Source organism: Dipodomys merriami, unplaced genomic scaffold (assembly GCF_024711535.1).
Source record: "Dipodomys merriami isolate MVZ:Mamm:240054 unplaced genomic scaffold, mDipMer1.0.p SCAF_1, whole genome shotgun sequence".
Classification (NCBI taxonomy): Eukaryota; Metazoa; Chordata; class Mammalia; order Rodentia; family Heteromyidae; genus Dipodomys; species Dipodomys merriami.
In genome coordinates this window covers 20,345,403-20,371,139 of record NW_027202270.1, presented here as the reverse complement: position 1 = coordinate 20,371,139, position 25,737 = coordinate 20,345,403, and the positions used below count along the sequence as shown (strand labels likewise).

Here is a 25,737-nt window from a genome sequence, read left to right as displayed (position 1 = left end):
GCTTTGCTCAACCTAGTTGCCCTGCCAAGACACAAGTTCACAACAAGAGTCCTATCAGTCATGGGCTGAAACTCCCAAACTATGAGCCAAAATAAACCTTTTCTTCTTGTAAATTGATTATCTAAGGTATTTGTTACAGTAACAGAAAGCACCATAGCCTCATTCCCAGAGTTCATTCCAGAGTAAGTATCCTACCTTTATAGAAGCAATATGAAGCAAAGTCTCTCCTCTATGATTTCTTTTCCCAACCACAAGGCTACTGGGCGAGAGCTTCGTTGTCGAGGGGCTGGACATCATTCGTCTATATGTTGAACTATTCAGTGAAGAAGGCAGTGTTGGTGGTGAGAGGCTAATGGAGTCATCTGACGTGTTACTGTTTCTCCTCCTGAGTGTGTCATCCACTGGAAGTTTGCTTGAAGATGAACAATCAACCAATCTTAAGTTTGCTGAGTACACTGTAGGTTTAACAGAACCTGTAGGAGTGCTGGGAACCCTGCTTCTACTCCTTTTAGGTACAGGCTGAGAAAGTCTGTTACTAGATCTATGTTTCCCATTACAACCTAATGTCAAAGATGTATTAGAAGTATGATCGTTCTTATAGACCTTTTCAGAAGTCACTTCATTCTTACTCTCAGTGTCTGGAGACACTGTATGTTCAGCCAATGGCAAAGAGACTTCAGTCACATTTCCACATTCAGATTCTGATACGGAACAACTTTCAATTAAGTCTATTCCATCACTTTCCTCTGGAGTAGATAAAACAGATGGCTGGCTACAGAAGGACACTATTCTTTCCTTAGATTCATCTTTAGACATGAAGTCACTGCCTTCTTGTTCTGACTCTATGTTCCATTCTTGGTTGATTTCAGCTAAAGTTCTATTTGTTCGTTTTTTTGCAGGTGCTGTAGATGCCTTTCTATCTCTCTTAGAAACAACTGTGGGAGGAGTTGTAGATATGAATTCATACATTGAAGTTGGCAGAGCTTTATCATCTGTTGTCTTTTTAGGCTGGGTTTGCACTGAAACTTTATTCACAACATATCTAACCCTCTTACTTCGAGGACTAAACCACATTTTTATTGAGTTTTTCTTGTTTTCCGCATCATTAAATATCCTTGTCCTAGATTTATCTTCTTTCACATCTGAAAGAAAAAAGAGAAATCTGTTAGAAGGATTCATCTCCTCCTTGAGCAACCAAAGAATTTTGTTTATAACCATCCTAAGTGTGTGGCAATTGATCTGGGTGCCCTTTTCTCTACTCCTAAACTATAGATGACTTGAGAGGAGGTGGATAGTACCTCACTCAACAAATATTTCCTGACTTCTATGTGTGCCAAACAATGTTACAAACACTGAAGACAAAGCAATTTACATTCTACTGAAGGTAGATAGAAAAGTAAGAATATAGTATGGCAAATAGTAAAACACAAATAAAACAAACATATATATATATATATATATATATATAAAACTAAGAATAAGAATATATTCATAAAACAAAGAAAAAGGACAGATGTGGGATTTAATAAGTATAATCTAGTAACTATAACTAATGCTTTATTTTTTAAAGATAACTTGTAAATCATTCAACATAATTCACTAGCCAACAAAAAAAGGGAAACCATGTAAATTTGTTCTATAGATGGGGGAGAGGACTGGGGGGGGCAGAAGGGGGAAGGGGGAAATTAGCAAGGTGCTGGTAGCTCATGCCTATAATCCTCACTACTCAAGAGTTTGAGATCTGAGGATTGCAGTTCAAAGCCAGCCTGGGCAGGAAAGTCCATGAGATACTCATCTCCAATTAACCACCAGAAAACTAGAAGTAGAGCTGGGACTCAAATGGGACTAGCCTTTAGGAAAAATAAGCTCAGGGATAGTGTCCAGGCCTGGAGTTCAAGCTCCAGTATCAGCACGTACACTTGTGTGTGCCCATGCATGCACACTCGCGTGCTCATACACACACACACAAAAATAATTTTGAATGGAAAAAAGTGAAATGTAACAAAATACTAGTTAAGTTACCAATTATTTTCTACTTCTTCTAGTCATTTTTTCACAAAAAATTTATCATTTGACAATTTAAAATCAGTCAAATTTTAATTCTCAGGATCAATTCCTGTTTTGAAGTATACATGACTTGTACATTTTTTAACAAAAAAATCTTGGAAAGTAGTATGGAGGTTCCTCAAAAGACTCCACATAGAGCTCCCCTATGACCCAGCAATCCCACTTTTGGGCATTTACCCAAATGTTTACAAACAAGACCACACTAAAGCTACCAGCACAACTATGTTTATTGCAGCATTATTTACCATAGCTAAGATATGGAACCAACCCAGATGCCCCTCAGTAGATGAATGGATCAATGTGGTATATATACACAATGGAATTCTATGCCTCCATCAGAAAGAATGACATTGCCCCATTTGTTAGGAAATGGAAAGACTTGGAAAAAATTATATTAAGTGAAGTAAGCCAGGCCCAAAGAAACATAGGCCCCATGGTTTCCCTTATTTGCAATATCTAGTATATGTATGAGTCAAGCATAAAAGGTCAGATAATGTGATGTTAGGAAAATGAACCCTTAGATATGTATTTTAATGTTTTTTTTCTTTCATGCATGTGTTTCTAACGCATTTATAAGATTATCTCTTTGTTGCTTTGTATGTCCCTCCCCCACAGTATAAGCCCTGCTTTCACTATATTTGATGTCAGTATAACTTGTGGAGGAGATGGGGAAAAACAAGTCATTTAAGGATACAGGTGGACCTGTTGCAACAAAACAAAGGAGGAGGCTGCAATGCTTGGTAAGAAATGTACGCATTATCCTGCCCATGTAATTGTAACCCCTCAGTACAGTATGTTCACAAATAAAATAAATAAAATTTAAAAAAAAAATCTCAGATGTGATCCTTAGCTAACAATAACAAAAACTATTCAACTACATTCCAAAGGAGCCATCACTTCCACCTTGTGAAAGTAGAATGCTCCAGTGAGCCCATTAAGCAGACAAACCCAGCTGGAAGCAGCAATGTGTATTTGAGTAGAGACAGACTCCCACACAACTTTTTCACATTGGTAACTGTACATCTGCTGCTCCATAAAGTGTTACTGAGATAGCATCTTGAGAATCAAGACAATCAGAATGACATATCCATTCACACAGAGACTTTACATCTCAATTCAACAAAGACTTTCTTTTCAGTGATAAGTAGATTTCAAAACTAAACCATTTCTGATATAATCTCAAAACTAGAGGAAAGGTCAAAATGAAATGCTGCCAGGATTATCTTTTAAGAAAGACTCAGGATTACAAAGACTTAAAGGTTAATCCTCAGGTAGTCCTGTTTGATATTTTAAGCAGAGATGATGACATTTTCAATTAAAAACAGGTCAGATCTGGAGGTTCCCAATGTTTGTAATTCTTACAAAATGCTATAGTTTCTAAGCAGTGTTAACCATATTTAAGTGACTACAACTCCTAAGTCTAAAAAGAACAAATTACATACTCAGGTGTATATGTTTCTTAACTTATAGAGGAGTAAGTGATGATTTCAGAGTACATACTTATGTATTTTGTAAATATACACCATTTTACTGGCTATTATGTAATAATAACTTTGCTTAAGAAGATTTTAATTATTTCACTTGGTATAACTAAGCAAGAACCACAAATATGTCTCTGTATTCCAAATTTTATACAGCAAATGTAAGATAAAACTGTAAAAAAAAAATTTAAGAAGGTAAAATACAAAACTGCCTGCACATAAATCAAATTATTAACAGCAACAACCATTTTTATGGGTGAATGCTTCTAAACTGATAAATTATCATATTCATGTTATGAAAAAAAAGGTTAGTATTTTTTCCCGTGGATAGTAAATTTCTTAATAATGACATTTAAAAGATTCCTACGAAGTATTGAGGACCAGAGATACATGTGTTACTAAGGAGCTACTGAGCCAAGTTTTTTCTTAATATTTAATAATAAACTATAAAAGAGAAGCAATTAGAAAATGAGTTCACCATCATTAATCTACATCAAAGGATCATAATGATGTACATTGTGTGCCTTTCAAATTATTCTCTATTATAAGTTTCATAACATAGAGAAATCTCTTTGATTAACTAGTCTCTTATTTTAAAAAATCAAAGAAAAGTATTTTGCTTACCATCTGTGTAACATTAATGCTTTTATTGAAGAATAATTATTTTGTGAGTAAAGAATATTTGTCTCCTTTAAAAAAACACCACAATTCAAACACTCATGTTCACTATGATAAAAAGACACAGCACAGCATATATGAAACACTGTGTATGTAGTCACTTCAGAAAGGTAGCATTTCTATCTAAACCAGAAAGCATAAAAAAAAATTGTGACCCAATGAAAGCATAATCAAAGTAGGTTTTTAAATGTCACCAATACTGGCATGTACTACAGAACTTAACCAGCACCTTGCAAGGTCTAATTTAATAGTTAAGTTAAAGAGAAAAATGAAAACTTTTAAATAATTCTTATTAGTAGAAAGTAGACTATGTTATAAAGAGTAAGATAAAATTATTCATAAATGGCCATCAGAAAAAAATTAACAATCTCTTCCCTTAGGAAAAAAAATCTGTTGAAGTACTTACAAACTCATTTTAGTACACATACTATAAATCAGGCTTCTTTATCTCCAGTATAACATATACTATCCATGATTTGACAAGTTATAATTGCCTACCTTAATTATAGTAATTATAGATTATAGTAAATGCAAGTAACAAGGTTCATTTGAAGAATGAACTACAGAGTTTTTTAAAAAGAGAAAATGTGAGAGATGTCCACCTATTCCACTTAATTCATCATCTTCAACATGTGATCACATAATAGGGTTATATAATATAGAAGCCAGACTTTAGGTATCACTTAATCTAATATCTTTATCTTATAATGAGATCATTTTCCAATCTCATTATGAAGACCAACTATAATTGTTTCCAATTATTGGTTTCTTCTATTTACTATATAATTTACTTTATGCCACGTTAGTTTATCTAGTAATTACTTTCCAAAGAAAGGGACTACATTAAATGTACAAAAATTATATATAACTATAAAGAAGCAAAGGAAAATGTTCCAGATAAACAATCCCAAATACCCTCACAAACTGGTTTAATATGGAGTGCTGTGAAGGGAAAAGTTGGTGACAATAAAATTTACACTGAAGTAGGAAAAGTTCTGCTCCATGGAAAGTAATGTGCCTCGGTGGATATGTTTCAGTATGTTTATACTTTAGTTTATTGTCACTTTCTATCAAGGTAAAACAGAGGAGCATGTCACCATTATAAAGGGAATTATGTAACCCGAAATCAGAAAACTTTTTTAAAAATTAATTGAGTTTAGTCTCTAAAATATAATTTTTATACAACTCAACACACATAATCTTTACTTCCAACCAAAAAAAACCCAAAACCCAAAACCCAAAAAACCAGCTATTCTAAACGGAAAACTAATAAGCAGGAAATGTCAAACATGATGGTTCTGAGCAACCTTGGCCCTTAATCTTCTCTACAGAACCAGGAACAAAGATGGTCTCATAAGCCGGGCGCAGGTGGCTCACACCTGTAATCCTAGCTACTCAGGAGGCTCAGATCTGAGGATCGAGGTTCAAAGCCAGCCCAGGCAGGAAAATCTGTGAGACTCTTATCTCCAATAAACCACTAGAAAACCGGAAGTAGCGCTGTGGCTCAAGCGGTAGAGCACTCGCCTTGAGCTGAAGAGTGCAGGGACAGCACCCAAGCCCAGAGTTCAAGCCCCACGACTGACCAAAAAAAAAGATGACCTCATAACTCCTAAAATTCTGATTACATGTTATCTAGAAGAAGAAATTTCCATTCATCTAATGTAAGGACATTAAAGGTAATAGTGCTAAAATCTAGTAAGAACTAATACTTAGTTATTACTCTTTTTGGGGTATGGGTGGGTGGTAGGACAGTTAAAACTCAAAGTCCTCATTTTACTCTTGAGAGCTTGTTTGAAGGTTCTAGGAAAGGCGTACAGGTAGGTACTCCTAAATTCTTGACCGAAGAATGACGCTCCTCTTCCATGCAAACTGGGAGGGGCATATGGATCAAAAGAAGAAAGGAGCACCCACCTAGTCAGCCAGATCAGCTGAATCAGTCTTGCTCATCAGTAAAGTGACAGATGTCACAGCAAGATCACCTTCTTATCTTCATTCTACTCTTATAATGTGGAAAATAGCACAATTCAGTGTTTAGGGAAAAAAATTACCATAATTCTCCCCAAGACTATTTCTACTTACATGAGAAAGAAAATATATTAAAAAGCCTAGCCATACCTAGAACCTTGTTTAAAACTTGGTTTTCCTAAATAGTTTCTTCAATGATGATTCATCAAGGCATTTAATATTTCATTGTAAATAAAGTAAGAAAATTATACAAATGATTTAAAAGTTGTCCACTACAGTGAAATTTCTAGAAATCTGTTTTATTCCTCTTTGTCCACCAATAAAGCTAGTACCATAGTATGTAATAATGGATGACAGTTAATCTACAAAAGTTATTTTAAAACTCCCCCTATTTTTTTATTTATTTATTTTTTTGTCGGTCTTGGGGCATGAACTCTGGGTCTGGGCACTGTCCCTCAGCTCTTCAGCTCAAGACGAGCGCTCTACCACTTAAGCTACAGCGCCACTATCCCCCCTTTTTAACATAAGTAAAAATAACAAGTTTCTTCAATGGATTAAACTTTGTTTTTCCTTCTGTCTCTTCAGTTGACTTTGAAGCACTAAACTCGTTAGAAAAAATGGGTCATTAGATGTAATTAGTTCAAATAAGCTTTATTGAAAGGAAATAAAAGGACTGGAATCCTTATAAAAAAGAAAAATTTGATTATAAACACTCTTGTAAAAAAAAATAAGATAAAAATAAGATAGTCACTTAGATATAAGCCAAGAAGAGAGGCCCAAGACAGACCTCAAAGAGAACTAACCCTGTATTCAGCTTGATCTTAGACTTCTAGCTCCAAAGCTGGAGACAATAAATTTCTCTTATTTAAGTCACTTAGCTAATTTATTACAACATCTCTAGTAAATGGAGAAGAGTCAAAATATCATGATGGTTTCCAGGTGGCATCCAAATTTCAATGTATGGTTACTAATCCTAATGAATTATATACCATTAGAATACAGCAAAAAACACTTCTGTGTTCATGTTCAAAATGTACAATTAACCCAGGAAGTCCTGGTCCTTCTACACTGACAACTCAGAGCACTGCCAAAGATCCTTGCATTAATCCAATCCAAGAAGTCTATGAGAGATGATGGAGCCAGATCATACACCATACTTTTTAACTAGAAAATCAAGAAACATTATCTTTAAGACAAGTTGAACTGAACTAATGATTAATAAAAAAAAGTCTCACTATTTCACTATGTTCTTACTATCTTTTTAAAGTGGGAACTTTTAAAAATGTATATATCTGCAAATAGTAAAACAACTGCCACAGCATATTGTATCATTAAAAATGGAGTCTACACCTGGAAGCCAGGGCCCACTCCTATAATCCTAGCTATAAAGGCTGAGGTTATAATACTGGAGTTGGAAGCCAGTCCAATGAGAAAAGTCTATGAGAGTTTTTTCTCCAATTAACCAGCAAAAAGTAGAGCTGTGGCTCAAATAGTAGAGCACTAGCCTTGAGCAAAAAAGCTAATGGACTGTGCCCAGCCCTAAATTCAGGCAACAATATTGGCACACGCGCACACACACACACACACACACAGTCTAGTACAATTTTCCAAATGGAAACTTTTCACAGACAGGTTATGAATTAAACCACTTCTAAGAAAATGAAACTCTGGTCAATAAGACAAAGTATTTGCCTTGTTTTCTTCTTTTATCCTTGGTAGCTGAAAATAATAGTACTATGTTATGCTCAAAATACAAAATATTTAAGAACAGAAGTCCCACAATTTTATATTAGTATGATCAAGCATTCATAGTATCTTATCAGGCAAGAATAGGTTCTCCTATAAACACATACTAAAATGATATAATCTGGTCAATAAAAGACAGCTCCAATATCCAATTATGAAGATTCAAAACACTTTTACTTTCTTTTCACAGCTAATTAGTTCTCAGCAGAAAGCACAATGGGAAGATATATAGTTAAGACACAGAGACTAAGAACAATTTGAAAAGCATTAACCCCCATTTAAGTAATTGAGTATTAGATTTTTGCTCTTTCACAACATGCTTATTGAATTAATACAGTCTAGAAAAGTGATCCATGGAAAAATGCTGCAGTCTATCTTGCAAAAGTATATTTAAGTGAGTTAAACATCATTATCATAACTGAAAAGACCAGCCAGTGTAAAACAGTGAAAAGGGCTCTGGACTGACAAGTAAGAAATGGAGCTGGGTGCCAGTGGCAGGCTTATACCTGGAATCATCCATATTCAAGAGGCTAAGATCTGATGATCACAGTTTGAAGTCAGCTGGGGCAGAAAAGCCCATGAGATTCTTATCTCCAATTAACCAGCAAAAAAGCTACAAGTGAAGCTGTGGCTCAAATGGGAGAGCACCAGCCTTAAGCAAAAAAGCCAGACAAGAATTCAAAGCAAGGATCCAAGTCTAAGCTCCAGTATACATACACGTGTTGCCACCTCTCAAAAAAAAAAGGACAAATAGAAAAGAAACTGGCTTGCTTTCCCTGCTTACTTTTGATAAAATGTGACTGCAGTCAAGACCACTTAACCTTTCTGGACCTTGCATCTCATTTATAAAATAAGGGAGTTAGATCTAAATATGTTTTCTATCATATCTGAAAATGATTTTAAAATAAACACTATAGATCGTAATATCGAATATGTCATTCAGAATTCCAGATCGATCTTTTACTTTATGTGTGACTGATACAAATCATCAGCTACTTAACTAATAGAGAGACGGGGCATTTCTCACCTGAAAGCTCATTGTCATGGAGGAGATTTCGAAGCTTACTACAAAGGTGGATCATGCTGTCCAACTGTCTGTTTATCTTGACATCTAGTACCCAGGCTGGAGTGCAACACACGGGACATCCTGTTCCAATGCAGTCACTTACACAATCACTTCAAAAGAATTAAAAAACAATTGAGCAAAATCTGAACTTCAAGAAATAAATATTAGCCAGAGTATGAGAAGTAAATGAAGCAGTTGTTTTAACACATTAATGGTCAATTGTGAATTACAGTTTTAACAAGATTAAAATAGTTCATTGTAGAGTATGACATAGACACAAAATAGAAACCTAAAGTTGCCATATAATATGCTGTGATGAAACTTTACTTAACCTGGCATCAGTCTATGTAACTTCTCCTTTAAATAAAGCTAGTTACGCCAAGCGCTGGTAGCTCACGGCTGTAATCCTAGCTACTCAGGAGGTTGAGATCTGAGGATGGAAGTTCAAAGCCAGCCCGGGCAGGAAACTCTGTGAGACTCTGATCTCCAATAAACCACTAGAAAACGGGAAGTGGCATTGTGGCTCACGCAGTAGAGCACTCACCTTGAGCTGAAGAGCTGAGGGATAGCGCCCAAGCCCAGAGTTCAAGCCCCATGACTTACCAAAAATATAAAAATAAAATTTTTTAAAAAATAAAGCTAGTTTCTAAAGGGTGAGGGTACAGATAGAAACATAAATCAGTATCTACCTAATCTATACATCTCAACATCTCTTAGTGTAAAACTTCACACTACTTACCACTCTACTTCATGGAAATAATGCAGTTAGTACAAATAGACTGGAACTATGTTTGTGTTTGGCCAAGTGTCTAAAGGCTTTAAAGTGGTTTTCTGAAAAGATATCTGGCTTTTTCACATCGTTTTATAACCACAGACTCCATTATCTCAGGTTATCGGTTTAAATGTTCTACTGTTACAGTCTCAGTTAGAAGTTAGAAACGCATCATCAATTTAACGAAAATATATACATACTACTATTCTTTAAACGTGGGGGAGATAGTTCACAATATCCCCTGAAGCCCACCTGTGAATTCTGGAGGGCCAATATATCGACTCCTTCCATAGTCTTACTAAACATACTAAAAAAACACATCTCCCCCAAACAAGACTTAACCCACTCATTTGTAGGTACAAAATTTGTATAATATGAACTATCCTGACTAACCCTGTGGTTTTTCTAATTTTGTATTCTTGCCATTTAGCATGATTGCTAAAATAAAACTACTCAGAAAGTTGAAAATAAATTTGTAATCCACACTGCAGCCAGGAGATATGAGTATCTAGTTCAATAAATACCCACACTCTGTAGCAAAGAAACTTTTGTGAGTTTGTCCTCAACACTACATAAGCAGAAAAAGCCAGAAGTGGTGCTGTGGGCTCAATGATAGAGCACTAGCCTTGAGTTGAATTGCTGAGAGACGGTGCCCAGACCCAGAGAGTTCAGGCCCCATGACCAAAAAAAAAGAGGAAGATTTTGGGGCTGGGAATATGGCTTAGTGGTAGAGTGCTTGCCTAGCATTCGTGAAGCCCTGGGTTCATTTCCTCAGTACCACATAAACAGAAAAAGCGAGGAGTGGCACTGTGACTCAAGTGGTAGCGTGCTAGCCTTGAGCAGAAGCAGCTCAAGGACAGTGCCCAGGCCCTGAGTTCAAGCACCAGTACTGGCAAAAAAAAAGAAACTTTTGTGAATCTGTTCCCTTGTAGTTAAGAGTTCTAACTTGAGCCAGGAAATGAGGTAGATCACTTCATCCCAGCAGCTCAAGATCAATTTGGGCAATATAGCAAGACCCTGTCTCAAAGCAGAATACACACACTCACACACACACAAGGAAAAGAACACTAACTTAGACTCACACAAACACACACACACACACACACACACACACACACATCAATCAAGCAACTTAAATAAATTTTCATGCAATACTTAATTATTTGAACAATACCAGTAAAATACAATTTGAAATCCACTCCTCCAGGACCACCATTCATTTTCAGCTGAAGAAAATGATCATTAGTTAAGTCATTTACTCAATATTCCACTAATACCTACATCTGTCTATTTTATATACAGGTTGAGTTTCCTTTATCCAAATTATTTCAGATTTTTGGAGATTTGGGAGTATTTACATACACTTTTATCTGTTGAGCATCATCAATCCGAAAACCTGAACTTTTTGGATAGTTTTGGCTTCAGAGTTTTAACCTCAGGCAGGATGTTCAACTTGAATTTCTTTTTTAAATTATACCTAAATTACTATATAGACATTAATCTTGCATTCTGGAAATTATATCATTAGGTAGACCTATATAACTCAGTGAGCTAGTATTTTTTTAAGTCATTACAGTGATCCCTCACCTATCATGGGAGTTACATTCCAGAGACTCCGGCACTAGGTGAAAATCCACAAAATAGCAACATTATACAGTTGTCTCTTGCTATATCGCAGCTCACTAATTGCTACTTTGCAGATTTTCACCTATCATGGAAACCTCTGGCATGTAACTCCTGTGATAGGTGTGAGATCGCTATTTATCTATTTTTTTAAAATCTGGGATACAGTGAAGCCACAATAAGTGAACCACGATATTGCAAGGGACGACTGTATATATCATAAAATAATGCTACGTAAAAGATTGTGGAAGTAGAAACTAGGAGAGGCCTAGCTAGAGGAAGTGTAACCTTTGTAGGGTATACCTGGTCTTTGGTTCCTTCCTCTCTACTTCCTGTCCATCATGAGGTGAACAGCCTTGTCCTTCACACTGACACTGTTAATGATGTTCTGTCTCACCACAGGCCTATAATCAACAGAGCCAAGGGCTTTAAACTGAAACCATAGCTAACATAGTTTCACCCCTTCAGTTGTTTATGTCAGGTATTTTGTCACAGCACCTCAATAGCAACCTACAGGCTAGGAGAGGTATGAACAAACTCTCTCTCATAGCCTTGAGAAGGAATAAAATTTGCTGGCTCCTCCAACTTAACTTTGTGGCCCCAGAACTATTAGACAATAAATTCCTATCGTTCTAAAGCCAGCCAGGCACCAGCAGTTTATGCGGATAAGCCTAGCCAAGATCTGAGGATCAAAGTTTGAAGCCAGCCTGGGACAGGAAAGTCTGCGACTCTTATCTCCAATTAACCACCAAAAAGCTGGAAATAGAACTTTGATTCAAGTGACAGCATGCTATCCTTGAATACAAAAGCTAAGGGGCATTACCCAGACTGAGGGTCCAGCATACATAAACACACACAACACACAAAGGTCTAGTGTTCTGAACAACCTGGTTCTTGGAATTTGTTACAGAAGCTCCAGGAAACTAATATAATAGCTGTAGGAGCTATACTCTCATAATTTTGAAAGTACTAATAAAAAACTGAAAGATAAAAAGTATTTGAATAACTCATCCTAGTTAAAGAGTTTAGTAAATAGCTTTCTCTGAGCTTTATGTTCTTACTTGAAAATAATGAGATCTGTAAGGATCAAAATGAGATAATAATAGTCAATATGATTACATGACTGCCATCTAAAAAAAAAGAGAGTTACAGTACATCCATCAGCCATAATTACTTACCTACAGAAGATGTGTTCACAGCCTCCTAGGCACACAGGGTCTGTCAGAATATTAGTGCTGTTTGAAAATAAGGAAAATAGTCAAGGCTTCAGTCACTATTAGATAAAGTTTATCACCAATATTTCATAAATCCAAGACCCAACACTACTATATTTATTTCTCAACACAGGAAATACTAACAAAAAATTGCTATACTCCTGATGACATACTCTCATTAACACAGTGGTGCCTACCAAACTCAATGCCAAGTTATAAGACATTTTAATTACTTACTGGGAAGTTATAGAAAGGGACAATTTTGTTCAAGTACCTCTAATTGCGGGGGAAAAAAAAAAACAAAACCACTTTCTTCTTTCAATTGCTAAGGTACAAATGACTCAAAGTAAAGACCATGAGTCTCAAAATATGACCTGCAATTAAGAATGACCTCATAATATACTGTCCAAATGAGAACATTTCTGAGAGTGAAGGTCTTAACTGACAAGATGTTGGAACAATTGTTACAATCAGGATTGCCATAAGAAAATAGGATATTGGGTCATCTTAGCCATAAAAATATAGGCTGGCTTCCAATAAGAAAAGGTGTATTTCTTGCTATAAAGTAGCCATCTATTTTTCACAGCTGTCCTGTAAAAGGATAATCATTCTTTTAGCTCATGGCAAGTTGATTGTGTTGTTCTTTAAGCAACTGCAAATGGAAATCATCAAGGTAGCAGACTGTAGCAGACGTACAAGATTCACTGCACCAAAAGAGAAAAGAAAATATTCCCCATACTGCCCATCAAAATCCCTGCTACCTCAGATAGTCCTAGGAAGGTACTGGCACTATTAAACATACTTGAAGTCATTCCCCTCAGCAGACACAAGAGCACATCAGAGAAGAAAAGCCTTTAAAAGATAAACATTTTCTTGCTTGGTTTATTACACTAACCCCTAGACCTTTAGGTATTTACACCATTGCTATCCAATTACATCTGCACACAAACTACGTATCAATAAACAGTTTTCTGCATTTCTTGAAAGATCAAAAGTATCACACTGCACATTTTAATAGATAGAACCATTAAAGCAAAATTGCGCTCCCAGAAAAAGGCACGAAGAACAGAGTACACAACCATGTGATTCTGCAACCTTCTGAAAATGTTGCTCACTGACATTATAAAACCCATTACTTTTTACAAACTTACAATATCTGATTTCAAGACTACACAGAACATCCTGGTAAAAACAGGACTTCTGTGATTCTGACAGTTATGATGATCTCTTTTATAATGTTCACACTGCTCCTATAATTTTTGCTCATTACCAAATAAAAGCTCTTCCTTCCCAATCAAGTGGACTGAATTCTACTTCATTGAAAGCTCTACCCATAACTTCCCCAAAGTGGTGTTATCAGACTTCCTTCTATCACAATATCCTTCCTGTATCATTTGTCCCATCTTCCTGACAAAACCTGATCACTTTCTACCTAGAGAAAATGCTGCTTTCACCTTGTAGTGACCTGGATTGCCTATTCAGCCCAGGTCACAGGCTTACCTACTGAGAGAATCATGCCACTACCCTAATTCTGCTGACCACATAGACAGTTGAGTATCAGTCTATACTACTACTTAGGGCACACTTTCTCCTTACCTTCCAAACTAGTAATACCACAATAAAAACAGCAAGATGGCCAACCATGGTTCAGGAAGATGGACAGTTCTGAGGCCCAGTCTGGGGTTACATAGGGGGTTTGAGGCCAGCCTCAGCTACATAACAAGGATCCTGTAGATATTCTAGTGGCTGGCATGGGGGGTGGGGGTGGGGGAGAGGATGGGATAAGAAAGAGGAGGAACAGGAAGAGGAAAACTATATCCATGGCTAGCTGTTCATCGTAACCTCACTCAGTTTTCAGAGGAAGGGCTCCTTTCCTTTTGAGGGAATTTTTCTCTCTTGTCTCTTTCTTGTCTCCTCTTTCCCCTCCATTCTCTAGCCTTCCTTTTTATCCTCTCTCCCTCCAAATCTTCCCATTTTCTGCAGTGCTTGATTCTCATCATTAGTCACCTTCGTTCAATCATTCACATCTAAACATGCTCAGGCAGTCCTTCACCCCCCAAAAACTCATACCTCCTTTTGATCCAGCCTCACATTCTACCTTCACACCCAGCTACCCGGTCTCAAATAAAAGCTCGGAATTAATTGTTCTCTACATCCACTCAAACTCCATCTCTTTGTAATCTCTGTCTCACTCTGGACCTTCTGAAACTATTCTCCAGAGCACCCAAGTCTCCTTCATCCCTGTGAAGTTACAATCATCTTATAATCTTCTTTCCTTCCAATAAGCTTTAATGTTCTCATGGCACCTTTATCTGCCCATTTCAGCATTGCCTCAATTGTTCTTTCCTACCACTGATGTTGGCACACCCCCTGGAGGCGGTACACAGCCTCCTGGCCTGGTCTGGTTTTACTTACTCAATGCCTTCAGTCTCGTTCTAACTTCTGAATTTCCTTCCAAAGACTCTGAAACCTTTATCTGAATTCTTACCCTTCAGTCTAGCAGTAAGATGTTATCACATAATTAGCAGTGACAAAATATCTATGAATAATTGATCAGTAGAACTAATTATCCTAATTAGTGAGCCAGACTATGTTTTTGAGGGTGTTAATAGATGAAGGAAGGCATGGGCAACATGAATGAGAAATTTGCATGTGTGTATGTGCATGTGCATAGAGGAGTGTGACATCCAAGTGAAGAGATGGTGCCAACTTCAAAAGATACTCCTAGAAAAGCTCTGAGGCAGACATTGAACAGAGGTGACACTAGTCTGTGCCAATAATGGACTGAAGAGAATGGCTACAATATAGTTTAGGAGAAACTCCAGACTAAAAGAATTTTCTTACAACTAGAAGAAACTGACTAAGAGTTTATATGCATCAGACTTTAACGCAACTATTCTTCTAACAGAAATTTATCCTTCAGGTATAAGTACTTTAAAATAATGAAATTACCAAGCACCAAAGCTATGCAGATCAATTCTAAAAGCTTCCAGAGAGTAAGAAATAATTCAAAGTGCTATATATACTACTTAAAACAGAAAGCAGTACTACTGAAGAGTAGCAAGAGATGAGACAGAACAGTGTTATGAGGCCTCCAATAATAGCAAGTTGCTTTTATCTTGAATACTGTATCATACACATGCAGAAAAAGCCAGAAGTGGTGATGTGGCTCAAGTGATAGGATGCTAGCCTTGAGCTGAAGAGCTGAGGGACAGTGCCCAAGCCCAGAGTTCAGCCCCCACAACTGACAAAACAGAAACAAAAACAAAAAAAAAATCACTGTATGAATACTGTATCATATAGCTAGGAAGAAAACTCATCTTTGGCAGCAGGAAGTAAGGAAGTAAATACATAGTATCTAAAACAGAAAACATCAAGTGGCCTGTAATCCCAGCTACTTGGGAGGCAGAGATAGAAGGATGGCAATTTGAAGTCAGCCCAGTCTCCTCCCTCAAAAATGTTATAAAGAGCTTATCCAAAAGGAGCAAGTACGGTGGAACATATCAAGAATCTCAGCTACTTGAGAGGTGGAAACAGGAGAACTGCAGTCCAAAACGAGGCAAGACAAAAAGCACAAGGACCTATCTAAAAACTTAAAAAGCCAAAAATCAAGTAGGAGGCCTCACTTATGACTAGGAAGCCTGAGCATCTGAGTGGAGGGAGGGAGGGATGGAAAGAACTTACCTTTCCTCTCTTTGCTTCTCAACAAAAACTCTACTCTGGTCAGGAAAATATCTGCAACAACTTTCAAATATTGTATATCCAATTCCAACCCCCAACTTTGCTTGGCTATTCTCCAAGCCCAGAATATTATTCCTTTTCTCCATCAACTATTTAAATCCAACACACTACACAAGTACTCTAATAAAATAAAAATGGTATAATAAAAATGACAGTAAACCAACACAGGAATTTACAGATTTAGTCTCCAGGGCACCATCTGAGCAAAAAAATCCACAGCACAAAAAAAGCCATTCTTTCCTAAGAGGCAAGCAATCTAGTTGAGTAATTATAAAATACCAGATTCATGTATGGACTTCAAAGAAGTATAAAATATTCTGAAGTTCTAAAGAAGAAAGATGACATCTAATTGAGGCTCTGGAATTTAATGTTGAAAGCTAAATTGGTCTTTTTGTTGTTGTTTTTTACATTTTATTTTCACTACCCAATTCTCTGTTTTCCTTATCTCCAAATAGACTGTAGCCTTTCAGACAAGAGATCTTCACTTTCATTTTTTCTGAGCTCCTCATTCAATTACCTGCCCAACATATTGCTAGATGAGAGCAAGATTTCAATACATCTTTCGTGAATAAACCTAATGGAAGAGTACATACAAAAATGCACTTGTGCTAACAATTCCATTTTATCATTATTCTATTTTGTTTGGTATATTAGGAAGAAAAAAAATCCAGATGAGTAACACATTTGCATGGTAACACAATTTCTGATGTTCTAAATTCAGCTCCACTGCTTGTTCCCCAACTGCAGCCACTGGTCTCCAACTTTATAGGTAGTTGGTTTGAAAAGACCAGCAAAGTGTGGATTTTAACTTAGGAAAAGACTAGTGAAATTAAAAATACATAGATAGCTGGGTACAGTGGCATGTGCCTTCATCTCAGCTATGAAGGAAGCTAGGATGATCATAGTTCTAAGCTACCTTAGGCAAAACAAAAAGTTGAAAGACGGCGTATGAACCAAAAAAGCTGGATATAGTGGTATGCACCTATCATCATCCCAGCCACAGCAATAAGTGTAAATAGGAGGATCAGGGTCCAGGCCAGTACAGACCAGCTTAGATGTAAATGGGAAGCTTAATTTAAAAATAACTAAACCAAAAAAAAAAAAAAAAAAAAAAAGACTGGAGTCATAACTTAAGTAAAGAGTATCTACTTACCATGCAGGAAACCAAATTCAAACTCCAATAGTAGAAAAGAAAAAAAAAGTATATATGTATGTATACATATGTGTACATATATATATGTACATATGTATATGTACATTTCCTCATAAAAGGAAAAAGAAAACAGTTTTAACTGTAGTCCTGAAATATAAGTATTCCTCTTTTCTCTTTTTGTCAGTCCTGGGGCTTGAACTCAGGGCCTGGGCACTATCCCTGGTTCTTTGCTCAAGGCCAGCACTCTACCACTTGAGCCAAGCCCCATTTCTGGCTTTTTCTGTATATGGTAGTGAGAAATACATGGTACTGAGGAATCGAACCCAGGGCTTCATGCATGCTAGGCAAGCACTCTACCACTAAGCAAAATTCCCAGCCCCATAAGTATTTCTTAACCAAATAGCTCCCTTAAGCACCCATGAACTATCAACTGCTATTAGTATTAGTGAGGACAATGACCACAGGGCTCTTATATTTTAGGGAATCTTCAGGTATTTTTAAGTTGCAGACATATGTATTTAATATGAAAATGCACAAGCTCTCCAACCCAATTAAACCATATGCTATATTACTCTACTTATTAAAGATAGTCTTTACTGGGGTAAATGGATAATGCCACGAAAGCATCCTGTTCCATGTGGCTATTTTGTAAACCAGACTCAAGAAAAAAACACATGAAAAAATTTAAATTCATACCTAATTGTTTAGTGTCAGTAAATGTTGAATGAGTGAGTCAAATATCCCAAAAGTCAAACAGAATTCTATTAATGACTAATTATAATGGAACCCAGTACAGGAGAATCTGTAATAAAAACCCCAGAGAAAACCATGTACATCTGACTCAAATCATGATGGTTATTCATCATCTATTTCATTTCCTCCAAAGTAAATCAGAAAGTAAGTTTGGGACTTCCTGACCTTTAAAGGGTCACCTTTCATCTGAAATCCAAATGCAGAATTACTATCAAGACTCACACCTCACTCTCTTCCCTCCCCACCTCCAGAAATAGGGTTCAACTATCATCGATAATCAGGTATCTGTAAGATTTCCACTGCAGTCACTTTAAGTAGTTAATCCCAGAGACCTAGAAAGGATTCCTGCTATTCAAGTGAATGTACCCTAGGATCCCATGAACTGGGATCCATTTGACCTAAATTCTATCTCATACATTCATTTAACAAACACTAAGAAACTATATGTCTAGCACTGCAGTGAACTCTGTGGCTCTGTCTTTATGAGAAATGTGTAGGAAGTTATACAGACATCAAATAGCCAGAATGTTAGAGAAATAAATAAATTCCACAAATAAATGAATTCTAATTTGGAGGCTATGATGCAAGCTGAATACTAATAATCTGTGCTCCTTTCTGCATGAATGTTGAACTTTGCTAGAAATTTTTATACAATATATTATATCTAATGCACACTAATAATTATGAAATCTGTACATTGGGAGGCAACTTTAAAACTCAACTAACCCACTTTTCTCATTTTAGAGATAAGAACACCAGAATCCCAGGAAAGCTACATGAACAGTTCTTCACAGGAAGCTAAATGTGTGAACCAATTAAACATCTGGTTGTTAAGACTACTCTGGTTGATCTTAAGTCCCTGTTGACCTGACCCACTCCCTGTTTATCTTCATCCTTTTTAAGGTATTGCCATCTGTTTATATACCTTCCCATACTATTATCAGTAGTAAGGCCATTTGGGTTGGGTTTTTTTTACATTTTTTTCTTATTATATCCTTAAGTAGTTGTACAAAGAAGTTCCTATTCTACAAAACAGTATATGAGTACCAGGTGTCTGACAACACTGTCACCCATCACTCCTAATCCATCAGTAAGGCCACTTATAAAAAAATCTGTCTGTACCTCAATGTCCAATCCAAAGCCCATGATGCTTTCCTTCACTAGACCGACCCACATACTTCTCGACATCCCCTTGGCCCTCATCATAAGGTATCCTGAACAGTATGTGCATATTATCCCTTAAAATTAAGCGCAGAAGCCTTAAAGGTAGAAGATGTATCACCATATCACTACTATCTTAGTGTCACAGTAATTTCTTCTTGTTCTAATGAGCAACCAGCTCCAGAACAACTCAGAGAGAGCAATCATGCTATTAAGGATCACTGGCTTGTAAGAGTGCCTCTGATCGTCCAAAACACTTTCAGAAGATGGCAAAAAGGTGAATACTGGCTCTATCCTTTATCTTGAGAACATCACAGAGCACTCAGTAAGTAACAGGCAATACTATTAACAATCTTGTGAATATTAAGTCCCTTTAATTCCCAAAACAACCTCGTAAAGTAGAACCTATGACTAGCTCATCTTACAAATGGAGATAAATGAAAGCTACAAAGATCAAATAGCATATCCCCAAATAACTGAGCCAGGAATTAAGCTAGGGTGTGTGACTCCAGAATCCATGCACTCAACAAAATTAATTTTATTGCTTTTCAAATGGCAACATTCAAGAAGAAAGATTACCTATCCTAAAAACTGTTTCTTCTTTACTCTTCACTACAAGTGAGTGACTTTAAAACACAACTGTCAAAATACAATTGTCATAGATGTACATGCCCAATCTTTAAAACTATTCTAAGAAGTATCTGATTATTTCACAATAAAACATAACATGACAGCTGGGCCTTTCACAAGGCAGCTCCCATTATCATTTCCTGACAGACTCTCAAATGATATGGTCTTCCTACTTCGTTTTTTTTTCAAATCTTTAGTTTCTAGCTGGTTGTGAGATTTGGCCCTAACACAAATGTTACATCTGGCCTTTTGAACACATTTCTCAGTTTCACCTTGAAACTGTACTCATGGTAAAGGCCAAGAAAAGGATGCCCTGTAATGCAGCCAATCCAACTTCACCAGAAACCAATGCTTGCTGAAAAACACAGCCAATGTGCTACACAAGACAGGTGACAGCTGGGGATACCAGACAGATGACAGCTGCAAGCTGAATGTGAGGGTAATGGGGGTAATCACTAGTCCACTGAGTGGAACTCCAAAACTCTGTAAAAGGACACATTGACACAATTTCAAAACAACATGACACTGCTTTGAAGGGTGTGCAGAAAAGCAAGAGGCAGAACATCCTGAGTAGCTCCTTTCCAGCATCTCTCAGGGTAATGGGAGAGGGAAGAAGGAACTTATCTGCAATAAGATGCAACTGGCCAGGCTCACAACAGGTAAGTGGTAAACTTGCAGAGACACAGCAAAAAAGGAAAGCAAAATCATTTCTAAGCATTAAATCCCCTGGGATATGAAACTGTACATCAAAAGAACTTTTTAATCTACGATATTTTTCCTATTAAAGAGGAGTTTGACTCAAGCACCAGTGGCTCATGCCTGTAATCCTAACTATTCAGGAGGCTGAGATGTGCAGGAACAAGATTAAAAGTCAACCTATGGAGAAGAGTTCCCAAAACTCCATGACAAATTAGTTACGGAAAATGCTAGACTGGATATGTGTTTCAGGTGTTAGTGTATATGCCAAATCAGCCAAGCAAGCTCAAGGTTCTGAGTTCAAACCCCAGTACTGCCAAAACAAAAAAACATAAACAACAACAACAACAAAAAACCCTGAGTTTGGCAAGCTATTACCTGCAGGCTAAATCATTTACGCTACTGCCCCATAGCTCATGACCAAAAAGGTTTTTACCTTTTAAGTAATGGGGGAAAAAAACAAAAAGATAGATAGACGAGAAAAAAAGAATAGAAGCTCATGGCCTGAAAAACCTATTTACTAGTTGACACTCATAGAAAAAAAAAATTCAAAGCCCTATGTGAAAACATACAAAAAATAATTAAAATTTAGTCATCCTGTTAGAAATTCATAGAACATTTTTAAAGAAAATCATTGGAACCCACTACTCTCTGGTCAACTGGATGAGATATACAATGGGTCTGGGCTTTGTTACCATAGTCTACTTTCAGTCCTTTAGCATCTGTTTAGAACCTGGAAAACTAAAGAGACACTAAAAAAAAAAATGAAATTAGCTTTATTAGATTTTAAGACAATCTATAAAGTTTTCATATATCCTGCCTATTTGCTTACAATCATCCAGCAAGCACAGACCACATCTTTTCATATTTTTATAATATCTATTAGTAATCATTTACTCTATGACAATCACCAATAATTTTATATATAATTTCATTTAGTTTCTCATCTCCCATAAAATAAAGTCTATTAAAGTCTGCTTTGTTAACTAATGAATTCTCAACAACACAATAGTTTATAGGCATTTCATAGGTGTGAAATAGCTTATTATTATTAAATCCTAGAAGGAAAATGAGCTCATTATGACTGAGATACAGAGAGAGTGAATAACTTTGCCCAATCAATAGTGTCCAAGCTGGGACCTAACCCAGGAAGTCTGACTCTACAGTTTGAGTAAAATTCTGTGTTCTGTCCTACTTTTGTTGAACTATTCCAGGCATCAAATATAGTGGCTTCTGTTATCACAACTAAAAGTGCCAGTTTTAAATCTTATTCTCTGGCAAACCGTATGCTATACACACCCACTCCAACTGTGTTCATGTACTCATTTCCAGCAAAACTAAGGAGTGTAAATGATAGGATTTTGTCAGATAAAGGCTTTGTAAAGCAAAAATTTTATGACATTTATCTATTTTGTGTTTAAAGAAAAAGCTGTTGGGTAAGTAAAAGCATTAACTGGATTCTGCAAGTTGAGAGTGACACCCAAAAAATAAAACAAAATAAAATAAATCAAAGTATGAAAAAGAAAATATGGTTGTCACAGACACAAGCAGAAAAGATTCCAGCAAAAAGAATCTTAACAGGAACCCACAATTCTAGAGACTCTATGGTTGAAATCTAAGGATCCGTTTGAAGCCAGCCCAAGCAAGAAAGTCCATGAAACTCATCTCCTATTAACCACTAACAAGCCAGAAGCAGAGATGTGGGTCAAGTGGCAGAGTGCCAGGCTTGAAGAAAAAGTAAGGGACAACACCCAGGCACGGGATTCAAGCCCCAGTACGGACATAAAAAAAAAATAAGCATTAAAAATGAACTCGAGATGCTCAATACTCGTTCTGTGAATAAATGAAAGTAAAAACTGCACTTCTTGAGTTTTCCAAAGTTTCTTTCTATACTACAGAGAACTTGTTCTTTTGTTTGGGCTTTTTTTTTTGGGGGGGGGGCGAGGGTATGGGGGGAAGGCAGCAATTAGTAAGTAACCACTCCTGCAAACAATCCCTTCAAAGGAATTGGGTGCTAGCTTAGCTTAGAGCGCTGGCAATCAATCCCGTCCATCATCTTTTGACCAAACCAAAGGAATGAGAAATGGAACGGCTACGCCCACCCTCACACGGCCGACTTCACGCCACCCCCAAACAAGGATGCTCGTACACTCCATCCCCAAAGGCCGCTCGCTATAGGAGCAACCTGGAAGAGGCCAGTCCAGGAGAGGATGACTTGGGGCCCACACAGATCCAGGCCCAGGCCCGGTGAAAAGCGCCCCCCCCCCCCCCCGCCCAGAAGCCCGGATTCACAGCCCGGGGGGCGGAGCCAGGGGGCCCAGGGTTTAGCCACACCTCCCGGCGGTTCTCCAGCGCGCTAAATTTAAGAACTGCCGTTCGCGGCCACCGCGGGCAGGGACGGGCCGGAGCGGGAGCCGCGGACGGCGGCGGGAAGGGGGACACCGGCCTCCGGGCAGGTCCCGGAGGGACCCGAGTGGAAGAGCGGGGCGGCCTGTCGGACCCGGCCCGGCCGCCCCGCGGCCCCCCACCCCGCACGGCCCGCGGCCTGCCCGCGCCCCGCGGCCGGCCCGCCAGGCTCGATCCTCACCATCGCGAGCAGAGCAGCAGCTTCTCCAGGCGGGCGAGCGCGGCGCGGCTGTGGGCCCAGGCCCCGCCGCCAACCTCCGACTCCATGGCGGGCGCGGGATCGGGTTCGTTCCCCGAACGGACCCTGGGCTGCCGGCTCCCCGGCATCGTCTCGCTGTCACGAAGAAAGCCGAGAGGAACCCGAGAAGGTCGGCGGACTTAGGCACCGTGAGACCCACTCTGACGAAGCCGCCCCACCGGGCCGGGTCGTCCCCGCGTCCGGGCCACCGGGACTCCAGAGGGGCGGGGCGGCCGGAACGCGCTAAAAGAGCCGCTGCGCGCGCTTTCCAGGGGGCGGGGCCTGTGGGCACGCCCGGGCTGGTGGGCGTGGCCTCGGACTGGCGGGGCGGAGCCCGGCCTCCAGACGCCCGAAGTTGGCTGGGGGAAAGGTCTGTGACCTTAGGGAGCCCAGGCTTCCAGCCTCAGGGAAGCTGATTGGAGGTTCCGCAGCTGAGTGGAAACACACACACACACAACTTTTAGTGGAGCATTTTATCTACACGGAGTGTTGTTGTCCCTGCTTTTCAACTTGGAAAAGCTTTGCCCAGGACACCGAAGGTACTCTTTCACATAGAAGTAATTTTGTCTTTTGTTCCCTCCTCTCCCCTCCCCCCCCCCCCCCGCCAATATGGGATATAACAGTTAGATCTAATTTTACCTGGCTGCCAGTATCTGTTCCGACGCCTGTTTAAAAAGTTCTGATCTACCCCTGTAATCCTAGCTCCACAGGAAGCTGAGATCTGAGTTTCACTGAAGCCCTTGCCAACCGGGTTTTCCAGAAAGCACCGGACTCCCTAATCTCCAATGTTAAAAAGCCGGGAATGCAGCTATAGTGCCCAGACCCTGAGTTCAAGCCCCAGCTACCCTTACCAAAAATAAATTCTGGTTTACTTTTTTTTTAATGTGATGAATAAACTCTCAGAAAACAGTATTGTTAATGTGTCCACCCTCCACTGAAGGATCTCAGTGTTTCATAGATAGCACTAAGGAGCACCTCTCTGCTGCTCCCCACCCCAGTCCAAGCCCATTACCAAACCTTTGTGTTTGGCTCCTCCTTTCTCTGTATCCACTTGTCCCCAACCTGCCTCTGTCCTCACCTGGCATTGGCACATGGCTTGCACTATAACTTTACACCCAGGTCCTTTTGAGAGAATACTACTTTGAGAAAATACTACTGTCATCTATAGCATTTCCAAACACAGAAGTCATCTAGCCACCACCTTAACTACACACCAAAGGTATTTTGCTGGTATGATTAATGTAACCTATTCTAGCCTTATGAAAACATGCCCAAGTCACTGTCCCCCTTCCCACAGTACCTGACTTCAGCCCTGGAAAGCCCCTATGCCTAACTGACTCAGGAATTCTATACGAAGATTCACTATGGAACCTAGAATTGTCCTCTTCCTCAGATTGACCTGGACTCCATCTGCAGCTCTCAGCTCCAGTGCCAGGCCTTGAAAGGTTCTCCAGGTCCTCCCATCTATATGTTCATAGATGTTTCATTCTACTACAGCTACACATGTGTGAGCATGTGTGTTTACCACTCAGACCAGAGCCTATCTGGTTTGTTCCCTATTAAAATGTCAGCATGTGACATATGTACTATGTGGCTCTAAGTAGATGCTCAAGATTTGAGTCATTTGACTAGTGTAAGTCATGCCCCATATTGCCTGCTTTAAGCCTCTTGGGAACACTGTGAAATAAGACTGGATATTTGGGTTCATGTGTTGAGCCCCTAACTACCAGTGTAATGGTATTTGAAGTTGATGCCTTTGGGAAATAATTAGGTTCAGATGCTGTGTTGAGAGTAAAGCCACCCTAATGGGGTTGGTATATTTTTTGGGGGGAGGGGGTCCGGTCATAGGGCCTGAACTCTGGGCCTGGGCACTGTCCCTCAGCTCTTCAGCTCAAGGCTAGCACTATACCACTTGAGCCACAGCGCCACTTCCGGTTTTTTTTTTCTGTTTACGTGGTGCTGAGGAATCGAACCCAGGGCCTCATGCATACAAGGCAAGCGCTCTAACACTGAGCCACCTTCCCAGCCCAGTTGGTATCTTTAGAAAGGGAAGAATGTGTCTGTTCTTTCTCCCATGTCTGTGTGTGTGTGTATGTGTGTGCGTGTGTGTGAGAGAGAGGGGGGGGGGCGGGGGGGGAAGGGGGGAGAGAAATGGGCATCCATTCTAGGGTGATGGACACCAATGATATTTAAAATTCTGGAATTCTTGGGCTGGGAGGCAGCTCAGGAGTAGAGCACATGCACAAGGATTTAATCCCCAGCAAGTTAAAAAATAAAAATAAAAAAGTGAAATTCTTCAAGGAAATCCAGCCCAAGAACAACGTCTTAGTAAAGCCTTGCCCTACAG

General features: G+C 38.8%; 1 protein-coding gene across 1 annotated transcript in view; it reads right to left on the bottom strand.

Moving 5' to 3' along the window:
• The window catches only part of Bard1 (BRCA1 associated RING domain 1), a 73,998-nt gene extending 50,420 nt beyond the window's left edge, over positions 1-23,578 (bottom strand). Inside the window, exons 1-4 of the mRNA XM_070017767.1 lie at positions 23,334-23,578; positions 12,577-12,633; positions 8,965-9,113; positions 196-1,142 (exon numbers count right to left, since the gene is read on the bottom strand). Of these exons, the coding sequence (XP_069873868.1) occupies positions 196-1,142; positions 8,965-9,113; positions 12,577-12,633; positions 23,334-23,479 (1,299 nt within the window). The 5' untranslated portion in view covers positions 23,480-23,578. The remainder of the gene's footprint in view (positions 1-195; positions 1,143-8,964; positions 9,114-12,576; positions 12,634-23,333) is intronic.
• Between the last annotated feature and the right edge of the window lie 2,159 nt (positions 23,579-25,737).